General features: G+C 34.4%; 1 protein-coding gene and 1 pseudogene across 1 annotated transcript; one reads left to right on the top strand and one right to left on the bottom strand.

The window, feature by feature from the left end:
- Positions 1-423: 423 nt before the first annotated feature.
- On the bottom strand, positions 424-6,090 carry LOC145814489 (dirigent protein 21 pseudogene; annotated as a pseudogene).
- Positions 6,091-9,863: 3,773 nt separating this feature from the next.
- LOC145814488 (pleiotropic drug resistance protein 2-like) lies at positions 9,864-13,613 on the top strand. The gene is made up of 8 exons (XM_082911318.1): positions 9,864-9,890; positions 10,283-10,366; positions 10,463-10,600; positions 10,706-10,932; positions 11,052-11,249; positions 11,314-11,587; positions 13,243-13,301; positions 13,449-13,613. Exons 1-8 carry the CDS (start codon positions 9,864-9,866, stop codon positions 13,450-13,452), a joined length of 1,011 nt encoding a protein of 336 aa, XP_082767444.1. The 3' UTR covers positions 13,453-13,613.
- Positions 13,614-13,836: the final 223 nt, after the last annotated feature.

Genomic DNA, 13,836 nt, shown 5'->3' with positions numbered 1-13,836 from the left:
AGTAAAGTAATAGCATAAGAATTATGAGCAATATTATGGTACATACACAAGTTATGCTATTTGTAAGTTTAGTTATCACAAATGGCAAAATTTTTATTATAATAGTCATAACTAAATAATTCTTAGATCCTAATCAAAATAATATGATAACCGATAATATCACAATATGTCATTACTAATAACACAGTACATCATAACTATTGATATAAAAATCGTGAACATAGAATTTCCCAAGAACTATTAATCATTTATTATTGAAAATTGATATTAAAAAAAGGAAGGATTTCAATCGCAATATTGAAGATTGATAAAAGCGAGACTGATTCGATCATAGTCTCTTTGTGAAAAAAAAATTATGTGAAAATAACACAGCACCATAAAGTGAAAAACACAAACTTGGTTGGTTACTCAATCGAAGATAGCTTAATAATGAATAACTACAACATGGTACTCAACCACAGCGTTATTCGCAGCAGTATCGAACGAAAAAGTCTTAGCGGTTGCGATTCCTCGTGCGAGTCGAAACTCACCTGAACCACCTACGACAGATATCTCACGGTACTGATCTAATATTGGGTCGCGACCAACGATCGCAAGAGTGCTACCATTAAACTCTCCTTCTGTGAAAAACGGGTTCATAGCAATTAGTAGACTCTGTGGTCCGAGCGAAGAAGCAACAAATAGACCCTGAGCCCGGTCGAGCTGCTTAGAAGTGATGTTAGGGCCTACTGTTATTGCGTTATCGAACATGTTGATTCCACCGAAAGCAGCTGCGGATGTGCTGTTATTGTTGGGTACTCGAGCAACTTGAATGGAAATTATGTTGCTTCCGCTTTCGATGTCATGGAAGTAGAAGTGAAGCTTTGTTAGCTTTTGTTTCTATAAATCACAGTATTATATTACAGCGGGAAAAAATATCAGAATCATACCTTGTAGCGAAGAACCTCGTGGGTAAATCATGTGCTTCCAAAATCTAAACAACGAACCCAGCAGTGGAGTGATACTACAAAATGAGTATCACCCACACAAGTCACAGTGCAAAATGACTTGATCGTTGTTTTAAGGGAGAGAGTCAGAGAGACAGTATGGGAAAAATGGTTATGGGTAAAAATCATATAACGTATATCTAATATACGTATCTCATAGATTAACCATATAATCTGATATATAACCACATATATATCAATCTATCCATCTATCCATATCTATTGATATGATAGATATAGATATCCTGAATGGTTATCCAAATAAGTTTTGAATTCTAATTCAAACTTATATGGATAAGGTTCAAAAGGTTCAGGTTCAAAGGGTCATGCCGCATGGGCGCCCAATTTCTAACATCTCCCACTTGCATATGAGTTGGCATGACACTGCCACATCTCTTATCTCAATCTCCCCAAAAAAGAACAATCTCATACTAGCCAATGCACCGTGCGACTGTTGAGAACACCTGCATGTGGGAGCTCTATACTAGAAACTCAAAATGAGCCAGCATAGAGACATCAACCCAAAAAGAACAAAAATAGTGTCTCATATACCCCAGACCCATCTAATTACACCGGTCCAAAAAAAAAAAAAAAAAACATCTCTAATCTCTCAAAAAGAGCATGTTTGACCCTCTCAATTCTTGCAATATATTCACACTCATTCCGTCTCTCATACAGAGCAATATGAGTTGCCGGCAGTGAGTATACAACAGTGGTGTAATACTAGATGATCTTTCCTTTGCCCTCATGCCATTTAGTTTAGGATTGACCGCTTTCCCAGTGATGTCCCTTAAGGCCGAATCATACATGACCGCAGGCAACATACTAAAGTAGCAGAACATCAACCCCTTACCTTATGACATAGTCAAAAGTCACAAAAGGATACATAAATGAAAGTCATATCAATAACGACACGTAAGACTCACACGGTGAGGAAACAGGGATCCATTCTCTCACCTCATTACTCGGTCGCCAAGCACATATAGTATGAATACATGCTACGATGGAGTAACTCTTCCATAAAGAGTGACGTCATACTCGATACACTGTACAGATATTAGTCTAGTCGCTTTCTAGCGTCTAACCCGAATTCTCTATTTGCTCGCCTTCCAGGCGCCAAATGAGATCTCGCATCTGGCTAATCATAACAGGCACAACATGGAAAGTGGGTACTAACATCCATGTTTGGTCCTTAACACGACCTCATCTTGGTTGTAACTAAGGCGACATGCATAGTAGATTATTTAAGCCTCTCTTGGCTCCAAATAAAAATAAATCACTAGTCTCATCCTTGCTCGCTCCCAAGCGCCAAGGGCGATTGCTCGTGTGAGTGAGCCAATCTTGCCTGCTGACATCATCATCTGCTAATCATTATGACACAAACCATAATAGTGTCAACATCCCATCATCTCAAAACAAATAAGTGCTCGATTTAAAAAAAAAAAAAATAAACACAACCACAGTCTGCGCAATTCTAGATTCCAAGCATAACCCTTATCAGCAGCTCTTGCGATAAGCATATACAATAGAATCCACCATTTGCACCTCATATGAAGTGGTTCAAGATCACTACCTCTTGCGCAATTACCTCTCTAAAGATATTTTGGTGACCAATTTGCGTTCATTCTTAATGCGCCCAACTAGCGCAGATGCACCAAACTAGCGCATTGAATCTTACATGGAGCAAATTAATATACTACTAGTAAAGCATTATAAATTAACGCAGCGGATAAAAATAATTCGTATTGGGATTAATTTGATTAGCATAATATAATTTTGCCACAAAAATCTAAATTAAATATTGACAATATTACGCAAGTCGCAAGATCGAAAATCCGCTATGCTCGTAATCATCTCTTGCGCCACATGTGACAATTATCCAAAATTTAATTTCATTTATGCACAAAATATTAGTTTTTGGGAGTTAATCTACAAAGATTTCTCTCAACCGAATAACCTCCTACTGACTATGGCATGTCTAAAAGCATGATAAAATATTCTAATTCTATACAATAGCATCATAATGTCGATTCACAATCAACTCATGCTATGTTACATTTAATAACGGAATTAAAATTAAAAAAAATTAATCATGCTATTCTAATTACAACATATGCAAAAAATAACAAAATGTTGTATTTAATATTCAGATTATGCCATAACAGAAAGTATATCCTTCTGAAAGTTTCTAAAATTTTTCTGAATTTTTCTGAAATTTTTTCTGGAATTTTAAATAACTAATAAACACACATAAAAATAGAAATAAATATTCCAAAATCTGGTAAAATGCAATAACCATACCAGTAAATGGTAAACTACAACAATAGTCTATAATAAAAAATTCAGTCTCAGAAACTTAATCATGCAACACCAGATGCATTTTAAAGTAGAAATAATGAATTATTATTTCAGAAAAAATATTTTTTATTTTCTTAAAATTTTCAAAATTTTACAGAAGATAGAAAATGTAATTCTAAATCTAACAGTACCAACCATGCTTAAAACAAAGCTATAACGAATTACTTATGACCATTTAATGTAGTTCAGAATTAAAAAAAGAACAAACAGAGCCTTAGAACCAAGCCAGCTGGGAAAAACGGAATGGCTCGGCTCGTGCCGCTCAACTCAGCGCAACTCGGCGCGAGGCGGCTCAATGGCGGCGTGGCGTGAAGCGGCGAGGCTAACGCGCGCGTGGAAAGGGTGCGGACAGCGCGTGCATGGAGCACGTGGGAAGAGCGTGAGCGCCCGTGGTGGCGCCTCGAAGCGCGTGGAACCGCTGAGCGGCGTTATATAGCGCGTGAGGCACACGCGCCGCATTCACATTGTTTTCTGGTCTAATTTTGGTACTGCCGGACTCCACTTTTCACAATAAATACATTTATAGTCTCAAAAATGACATTTAATGGACATAAAAATGAGATGTATCACATTCTCAATCTAATTTTCATGCAAATAATATGTATGTATATTTGTATAAAATTATACACATATTTTATCGCATACAACTAAGCACGAAAATACCCATATTAGGTTCTGATACCAATGTAAATCACAGTATTATATTACAGCGGGAAAAAATATCAGAATCATACCTTGTAGCGAAGAACCTCGTGGGTAAATCACGTGCTTCCAAAATCTGAACAACGAACCCAGCTGTGGAGTGATACTACAAAATGAATATCACCTACACAAGTCACAGTGCAAAATGACTTGATCGTTATTTTATGGGAGAGAGTTAGAGAGACAGTATGGGAAAAATGATTATGGGTAAAAATCACATAATGTATATCTAATATACGTATCTCATAGATTAACCATATAATCTGATATATAACCACATATATATCAATCTATCCATATATCCATATCTATTGATATGATAGATATAAATATCCTGAATGGTTATCCAAATAAGTTTTGAATTCAAATTCAAATTTATATGGATAAAGTTCAAAAGGTTCAAATTCAAAGGGTCATGCCACATGAACGCCTAATTTCTAACAATTTCGAATAGATTAGGTTTTCGAACCATTTTTCAACCGATTTTGGATCTTGGGCTATGCCGTGAATTGCCGGCACGGAAATCACCATTATTGAACATAGAATCAGAATTCCAGATAGCTTTTCCATCTCTCTCTGTGTTGTTTGTGTGCAATCAAGACACCATGGAGAGGCTTTTATGTATGTATTATATCATGTATCTAGAATTTGGTTAACTACGACTTTAATTATATATTCATTATTTCATGTATTTGTTATAATTTTTTTTTTTTTTTGTCTTTTTAGACATTACTTCTCTTGATAATATGTAGAAGACTTTACACAAAATCGATATATATATATATATATATATATATTTAGAAATTGATAGTAGATAGACAGAGTCAAAATATTGGATTTCAAATAAATATATGCTTTGTTTTGCTGACGCAATAGACGTGGGTGTAGGAAATTCTATTTTTTAATGTAATGGTGATGTTAATCATATAATATTACTAGTTTGTTATTTTATTTTATTTTATTTTTTATATTTATACGTTATAATATATAAGGATTTTAAAAATTAATTTTTTTTTAACGCTAAAAGAAAATGGTACAAAGCTAACCTTAATGTCACAACAATTTACCCAGACGAAGCAAACAAAAGAAGAATAACATAAATAGAAATGAAACAAACAGGACAGAAGAAGCGAAGTTAAACTAATGAGCATTGTTATTTATTAAGAAAAAAATAGATTTAATTCTTAAATTCAGTGAGGTGTGAATCAATTAGAATATTAAATATGAATAATACTATATGTATCAATTAATGTACACACTAGTTTACTAACAGATGACGTGGCATTATTTGTATAGTTTTAGGTATTTGTAACTTGTATAATAAATGTGGTCAATAATAATATCATAATACTAATTGGTACACTAGTGTGTACATTGATTGGTGCATATAGCACCACCGATCATGAATAATGCTATATGCATAAATTAGTACACTAACTAATGTATCAATTGATGATGTGACATAATTTAAGAAATTTTTGGTAGTTGTAATTTGTATAATGAGTGAGATTAATAATAATGCCATAACTAGTGTTAGTACACTAGTTAGTACCCTAATTTGTGCATATAACATCACCGTTATATCATTTATATATTATTTGGTCTAAAAAATATGTTTAAAAAGTGAGTTTGTATTTTATTTTTCTGATTTGATAATGTTGAACAAGAACAGTGTACTCGACAGTGGTATTACCCACGGCAGGGTTGAAAATATAGGTGTTTATAACAGAGCAACACCACGGGCCATCGTGAAAACACTGGTGCCTCCGACAATCGTCAATTCACGTTTGGGCTGCAACGTGGGGTTGATGCCCAAAACAGCGAGAGCGTTTCCATTATAGTATTTTTCCTCAGTAAAGACCAAGTTCATGGCCATAAATTGACTCACTTTTTCCTTGAATGTCAAACCAAACTTTCCCTGGGCTCAACCGATCACCTTGGAACTTTGTGAAGGACCACCTGTCAATGGGTCATCCTTCATGGGGTTGGTTAGGCCAAAGAAGGTGGGTGATGTAGCGGTGGAGTTGGCTTGAGCCACCGCCATGCGTGGTGATAAACCTCACGTCTTGGAAGTAGAAGTGAAGTTTGGTCACCTTTTTTTCTAATTTGTTCTTGCTGTGCTTGATGAAGTTGCGTCGACTTCCAGTAGAAATTAACTCTACTAACTTACTAATATCTTACTCGCGTGGCGAATTTTTTTTTTTCTTTTTCTAGGTACCATGACAATTTATTAAGAATTTCACTATGGAATTGAAGCGTAAATAAGTTTGTCCACATATTTAAATTTTAAATAATTTTTGAATAATTTTTCTAATTATAGAACACAATTATTATACTATATTTTGCATGAGGACTAAGTAAAATGTGATGCTTACAAGTGAGTGAAGTAAAATGTGGTGTTGATGAAGGAAAAAACATCTAAAATGGATTAGAATTCAAATTTATACTTGGGCCATTGCATAATAGCCCTTGGGTTTTTGTCACTTGGTATGTCATTTATTCTACTAGAATTTTTTTTATCTGCAAAATAAAATTTATTGACACTACAAGAAATATCTGTTTTGGAGGCGTTTTTTTAATGGCGTTTTTGAAAACGTCACTGTTTCAAATATTTAATGACATTTTGTAAACGTCACCTTTTCGTTTAATCAAAACGGCGCCGTTTCATGAATAGAAGATGCTTCTGAACGCCTTCAAATGGTGTTGTCCCACGCGCTCTTTATCTCCGTCTTTTCAACCTTTATTTTGAATATAATAAGCTATTTTGATCTGATAAGCGAAAATGAAAATCTCGAGCTCTCTCTCTTTGCGCTGTCTAAGATCTTTCAAAATCGAAGTCACAGCCATTTCGAAGATCTTACATCGGTGATTCATCAGAGCCATTTCGAAGTTCTCTCTCAAAATCGATTCAGATCGGTGAGCTCTACTGTTGTCTAAACCCTAATGATCTCAAAGATTCAGATCGATGAATCGATTCAGATCGTTGAGCTTCACTGCTGTCTAAACCCTAATAATCTCAGGGATTCAGCTCGGTGATTCAGAGATTCAGCATGGTCTCAACGAAACAGATTGGTGATTCATCAAAGCCATTTCAAAGTTCTCTCTCGAAATCGAAATCGAAGTTCATCTCAGCGATTTAGATCGGTGAGCTCCACTGTCTCTGTCTCTCTCTCTGTCTCTGTCTCTGTCTCTCTCTCAAGCTGAACTGATGGTGCAATGTCGATTTGGTTATTGAAATCAATCCTGTGAATTCTATGAATGGTTTTGATATTTGAATGTTGATGCCCTGTTGTTTCTTCTCACTGAACGTGCTAATTGTTTGTTGGTTCATATTTTGTTTCTGAAAATATTTCATTTTATGCTGCTTTTGAATGGTTTTGATATCCTTTATGCTTGTTCAGTATGGCTGTTATTCTCTAGTTGGGATTTCAGAAGTGACAAACCTGCACGATCACACCAACACAAATTAGTGTTATGTTCAGATCATGGATTTATCAAGTGGAAAGTAAAAAAAAAAAGAGTCTTATTTCACTTCAGTTTCTTCTTGACTTTTCCCACCACAAGTCAATGATCGAAATATAGCCCAAGGAAAAAGCTGTTAAAATTGATTGTAGGATCTTAGGCTTGTGGCAAGAAATTTCTGATAAACTTGTTCTCTAGGAATAAGAAGCTCTGTTTCATCAACTGTTAGGACAATAGGATGATGAGTGTTTGTTTTTACCATGAATGCTCTTTCTTTTCAAAGCTATCTGCTATGTAAATATACCAAATATCTACGATTTTTCCCTTTCAAGTAATGATGTGGCTATGAATTATTTTAATGGCACCCCACGTTTTTCTCTATCTACATGCTTGTATTGCATGTTCATTGAAGCCATCAGTTGACTGGATTGCAGCTTCAGACCTTGGAGATGAAACTGCAAAATTGGCATTGGGCCTTTACTAGTTGTATGTTGGATATTCTATCAAATGTTTTTGAGGACAATGTGTTATTTCATTGTTCCTTGTGCAGGCACCAGAAGATCATGCTACTGCATGAGAGGCATTGAAGGTAAGTTTTATGGAATCTCTCTCTTCTTCTTTTTTTGCCTTAGTTTTTTGGTGTGTGGCATCTTCTTTTTGTTCTTATATTTTTCTTCCCAATAGGTCACGCATCTTCAATAATTTGTTTGTATTCAAATGGGAACTCTCTTGTTTTGCGAATCACATTATTTAAAACATAGTTTACATAACATGAAAAACCAAGTTTTTAAAGACCTTCTAGACCAGATCATTGGTTGAATTTTTTGTTGACTGATTGTGTGTTGACTCTGGTTGCATATATGGTTCAAGATGCACATGATATACAGGTGGCATTCATGTAGTTGGGTCATGGGAATTGTTGCCTTGAGCCTTACTCAATATGTGAATTTTGTAGAGTCTTTTGATATCAGAGGTGATATATATGCCTTTATTTTTTCGTGTGTGTCTTTTCCTGATTTGTTTTGTTTTGTTTTGTTTTTTCTTCTTTTTCTACATGAGTGGCATCCCCATTGATTTTTTTTTTCTAATACATTTTTTTTTAAAGAAGAAATGGATTTTGAAATAGGAAACTAGTTCTATGTGGATGAGGTGACCAGTTGTACAAAAAAGTGGAAAAGTATCAAGATGGTTGTGTGATTGCACGATTCCTATTAAGTTGAACATGTGAATTGAGGAGTAATTTGATCCATGTGGAGGGTGATTAAAAAAAAAATAGAGGAAAACCGAGGAGAACCTGAGATGTGGTGATAAGAAATAACATGATTAACTTAAATTTAATTGAGGATATAACTTCAAATAGAATCAATTGGAGGAAATAATTGACCCCAAATAATTGGGATATTGATTTGTTGAGTTGAGTACTTTTCAGAAGAAACAAAGAATATACACACACCTCACATAATTTGTCTCTATTTACATTATTTATTTTCATGATTACAGAAGAACATTATTGGGAATTTTCTAACCTCTTTGTATTCGTTGTTGGCTATATGGTCAAATCTTCTGATTTTCCTCTTTCCCAGCAGTCTTCTGATTTGTTTGGAATTTGGTATAAATAGGTTTGTGATTGTTTCACTGTTTCATGTTTCTTCCGTTCACGCCATGTTATTTTTTATACCAGGATACATGTTATCTATAGATGCATGTTTATCTATAGATGCATGTTTTTCTTACTTCCTTTTATTTTTATTATATTTTTAATCTTTTTGATAGTTGAGTGTTGAGCATACTATTTGTTCAAACCTAAGCAATGACCATCTTGATTGTTCTTAAGCTAGTATTGAGTAGGACTGCCATTAATTTTTTAGTTAGAACATTTTCACCAAATCAACTGAAAGAAAATTTTCATTCAATCTTCAACCTCAAATACTTCCAAAAGCCAAACAAAATGGGTCACAGCAGAATCGAACTTTACATAATGTAAGGCAGTTCTAGCTTTACGTCCACTTGAGGATGCTTGGGGATTCTACAATGTAAAGTAGTCTCCAGAAGAGAATCAAACTTTACATCCACTTGAAGATGCTTGGGGATTCTGTAATGTAGTTCTAGCTTGTTTATTTTGTGAAGTGATTTATTATCTAAAAAACCCATTATATACATTATTTGTTTGCCTTCTTCAATGTAATCATGCTTTTTATCCTCTTTTTTTTGGGAGAGTGTAGGTGTAAATCATATCATTCTTTGTCTAACAGTTAGTTTAACTAATTTTTCCAGGCAATCACAGGGTATAAGATTTTGTTGAGATGTGAAAAAATACGAAACACATTGGAGTCATGTTTAAGCCAAATTCAAAATATGGTTCATCCAGTTATGGCTGCTCAGGTTTGTCCTACTCTAACGCTATAGCCTTTTCTTGTTTATGTACCCTTCAGTGCAATTTGGTGTTCCAGATGTTCTGTCATAAGCTAATGTCTGAGCACTATGTGCAAGTCCAGCTGTTTCTTATAGTGAGCAATGTCTGTATCACATTTCTCCAGGGCATGCAAATGTAGCTTTTTTTTAATCCTTCTAGGAGGAGTGATAATTTCTTTTGTTCCTCCGTTTGTGAACCATTTTGCAAAGTTTAACATTTAGCTTCTTTAACAGATATCAGACGGTGTAACCACAATCTTAATTTGATAGAGTTTGTCCTTCTTTCCATAATATGTTAAGAGTTTGCCTCCATATGGAGTTTGCATTCTTCATATATTTGTACGAATTTTTCTTCCTTGCAGCTTCTATTGATGAAGAGAGGAGGGAATGTGATATATGATGGACCTCTCGGGCGCCATTCTCACAAGCTTGTTGAATATTTTGAGGTCAGTTTTCATTTTCCTTCATAGCTAGTTTCTAAAGAGTCATCTATTATCAATTTGAAAGTTCGAAATATGATGAATCAATACCTTCTGCTGAAGGCTGTTCCAGGGGTTCCTAAGATTACTGAGGGTTACAATCCAGCTACTTGGATGTTGGACGTCAGCTCTACTTCAGTTGAGGCACAACTTGATGTTGACTTTGCAGAAATTTATGCCAATTCTGGCCTCTACCAGTATGTTTATAGACAGTACTGAGTCCTTTACACTTTATCACTGTCTCTCTCTCTCTCTCTCTCATTGTCCGAGTGCGTGCTGATATTTCTCATGATTTTCTTTTCCAAGAGAAATCAGGAACTTATCAAGGAACTAAGCACTCCAGCACCAGGTACCAATGACCTCTACTTCCCTACCAAATACTCGCAATCCTTACTAACTCAATGCTTGGCTTGCTTCTGGAAACAACACTGGTCATACTGGAGGAACTCACAGTACAATGCTATCAGATTCTTCATGACAATTGTCATTGGTATTATTTTTGGTGTTACCTTCTTGGGCAAAGGAAGCAAAATGCAAGTCTATAATTTTGGCATTTACACTCTAGTTATCACATTTGTGGTAATTATTATTATTATTATCAATTGACGTCAATACTAACATGAAGATCAATTGTATAATTTTTGGTCAACAGACACCAACAACAAGACTTGCTTAATCTGCTTGGAGCTACCTATTCTGCTGTCCTTTTCCTTGGAGCCTCCAATGCTAATGCGGTGCAAATTGTTGTAGCAGTTGAGAGAACAGTATTTTACCGTGAAAGGGCAGTTGGGATGTATTCAGAGTTGCCTTACGCATTTGCTCAGGTAAAGGATAAAAGACATTACATCACATCTCTCTCTTCTTTTCGCTAAGAAGAATGTGTATATATGGTCTCCCACATCCAATATTTACACGGTACTTTTTCTATTACAGGTGGCCATAGAAACAATTTATGTTGTAATTCAGACCTTTATCTATGCTTTTCTCCTTTACTCGATGATTGGCTTTGAATGGACAACAGTCAAGTTCTTCTATTTCTACTACTTCATATTCATGTGCTTTACCTACTTCTCCATGTATGGAATGATGGTTGTGGCTTTGACTCCTAACCATCAAATTGCGGCTATTGTCATGTCCTTCTTCTTCAGTTTTTGGAACTTGTTCTCTGGTTTCCTCATCCCCAGGCCGGTATGTATCTATAACGTGAAATACTACTTTCAACGTCACATATATACCTGTATGAGGAGTTTTGTTATTGTTTTTGTCATACCACATATATCTTTTTACTTGAAATCATGTCATTATTATCATAATTATGACACTTGTGCTCTCTAGACACATAAACGTTGTCTTTTTTCATATATATATATATATATATTCTTTAATTTTATAATAAATTATATTAGCCTCTCTTAAAGTTTAACAAAAACACACTAATAATTTAGAAAAATCTGGGTATGTAATCTAAGCATCAATTTACTTTAAAATCTTATTGGATTCAAATCAGTGGCGACTCCAGGTTTTTATAAGGATGGGGTTCACTCCAAAAACTTAAGTTCCCCAATTTTTATGAGAAAAAAAAATTAAACTAATTAAAATTTAAACTTCTTCAACTTCAAGTAAAATAAACTTTTAATAAAATACTAGTGTCTTAACAAATCAAAAAAATATGTAAGCTTCTACAATTACATTCAATGAGGTGCCATTTTTTGAAATTTTTGCATGATAAATTCATTGTCAATAGTGTCAAACACATCATTTTCTATATATATTATCAAGCAATCATTCAACCATTGATTTGTTGGGGTCAATTGATTATTAAGTAAAACATTTACCATTAAAAAAAAAAATCAAAAGCTTTTGGCAAGCTGATGGGGAGATGGCTCCCCATCAGTTGCTTGGTAGAGTCGGCCATGATTCAAATTGTTTGATTATTCTTTGAGTATTTATTTTCTATTGTGACTGTACAAAATGTTTTAATTATAGAACTTGCACTTGCTTGTCCTGTCCTTATACTGAAAATTGGGTAAGCATTGAATCTTGTTGCACATCCTACTACAGTATTCTTCCATATTTTTTTTCTTCATGAATTGCTAGTGGCATTCAAGTTTTTGAGACATTTATTTATGTACAACGAGTGATGGGCATGCTTACTCTTCTATACCAATGCTGTAGATTTTCCATTTGTACCCAATGTTTATTCATGCAGAGGCATAAGGCTTTATTTGCTCAGAAACTATTGTTGGGTGATTTTAATCTATAGAGGCATTTGAAACCTTGTAAACCATTCTCCAACCAAATTTTAATGTCTCATAAAATTCTACATGTTCAAGCATCTCTTGGAAGAAAAAAAGAAGGAAAAATTAGTTGGGAAAGTGGAAGGGTTATGTGGATTTACATTAAGATTTTCTCAAGTATATTCCTTGTTTTGTTGGTCCAAACCATCTGCCTGTACTTGTGGTTGAAGTGATATTGGTGTGTTTAATGCTTGTAATTTTATCATCTCAGTGTTGATTCCTCTTTTTTTTTTCCCCATAAAAATGGAGTCAAAAACAAAAGGAACCCACCTCCTCACAAAAGGGAAGTAGAATTTGGAGAAAACAAAGAAAAATTGAACATTTAGAGTTTCAGATTTATTTTAGTGCTTTTAGATGGCTACATGATTTTGTTAGACTGCTATTGGACATGTTTCAATTGATGTCGAAACCTGTATCATAGCTAGATAGGGGCACTTTAAATTTTACATATACATGTGTGTGTGTGTGTGTGTGTGTGTGTGTGTTTATGTATTTCATAGGTAACAGAGACTTAATAAGGCTAATTCTTTTATGTGTATTTCATAGGTAACAGAGACCACATGGTGGGTTGGGTTAAGTCACGGTTCCGCAGCCTTCTTGTTAAGGTTAGTGTCTTGATCTCATTTTAGATTATTAACTTCTTGTTGATAACTACTGTGATTGTTTAGGCAACTACATTTGTATTCTCTGTACTTACTGGTTGTGTGGTAAATTTTTCCTTGTTAACACCTATTTTGGTGAATGCTTGGTAGGTGACAGCACAAGATGTGTCAACCATGCTGAGATGTGAACAAAGGACCATCATCTTCCTTATAGAACCCGGGAATTTTTGTTTCTTAGTAGATGCTTTCATAGTACTTGTATGTATAATTAGTTTGAATTGCATCTTTTGTGCCGATTTGTTTTGTAATAACTTTCAACTTATCACTAGGTTAACTTTATTTCATCTTGGAATTGAAATATTTTTGCGTATTGAGAAGCATGAATTGATCTAGTATTATGTTTGCCTAAATTTAGTCAATATATTGTATATTTTTCATCTTTATAAAAGGGATTTTTTTTGGGTTAAATTTCACAGAATTAGCACAATTTATTATTAATTTTTTTTAAAAAAATGAAGTTATAACAGCGTTTTTAAAC

The sequence above is a fragment of the Camellia sinensis genome, unplaced genomic scaffold, assembly GCF_055761805.1.
Source record: "Camellia sinensis isolate YWXY unplaced genomic scaffold, ASM5576180v1 Unanchor11, whole genome shotgun sequence".
NCBI lineage: Eukaryota > Viridiplantae > Streptophyta > Magnoliopsida > Ericales > Theaceae > Camellia > Camellia sinensis.
This window is presented reverse-complemented; position numbering and strand designations above follow the sequence as displayed.

Coding starts and splice junctions, on each gene's coding strand:
- LOC145814488 (XM_082911318.1), top strand. CDS start 9,864: ATGGTTCATCCAGTTATGGCTGCTCAG. Junction 10,933..11,051: donor TTGGGCAAAGGAAGCAAAAT/GCAAGTCTATAA, acceptor TTTGGTCAACAG/ACACCAACAACAAGACTTGC. Junction 11,588..13,242: donor GTTTCCTCATCCCCAGGCCG/GTATGTATCTAT, acceptor TGTATTTCATAG/GTAACAGAGACCACATGGTG.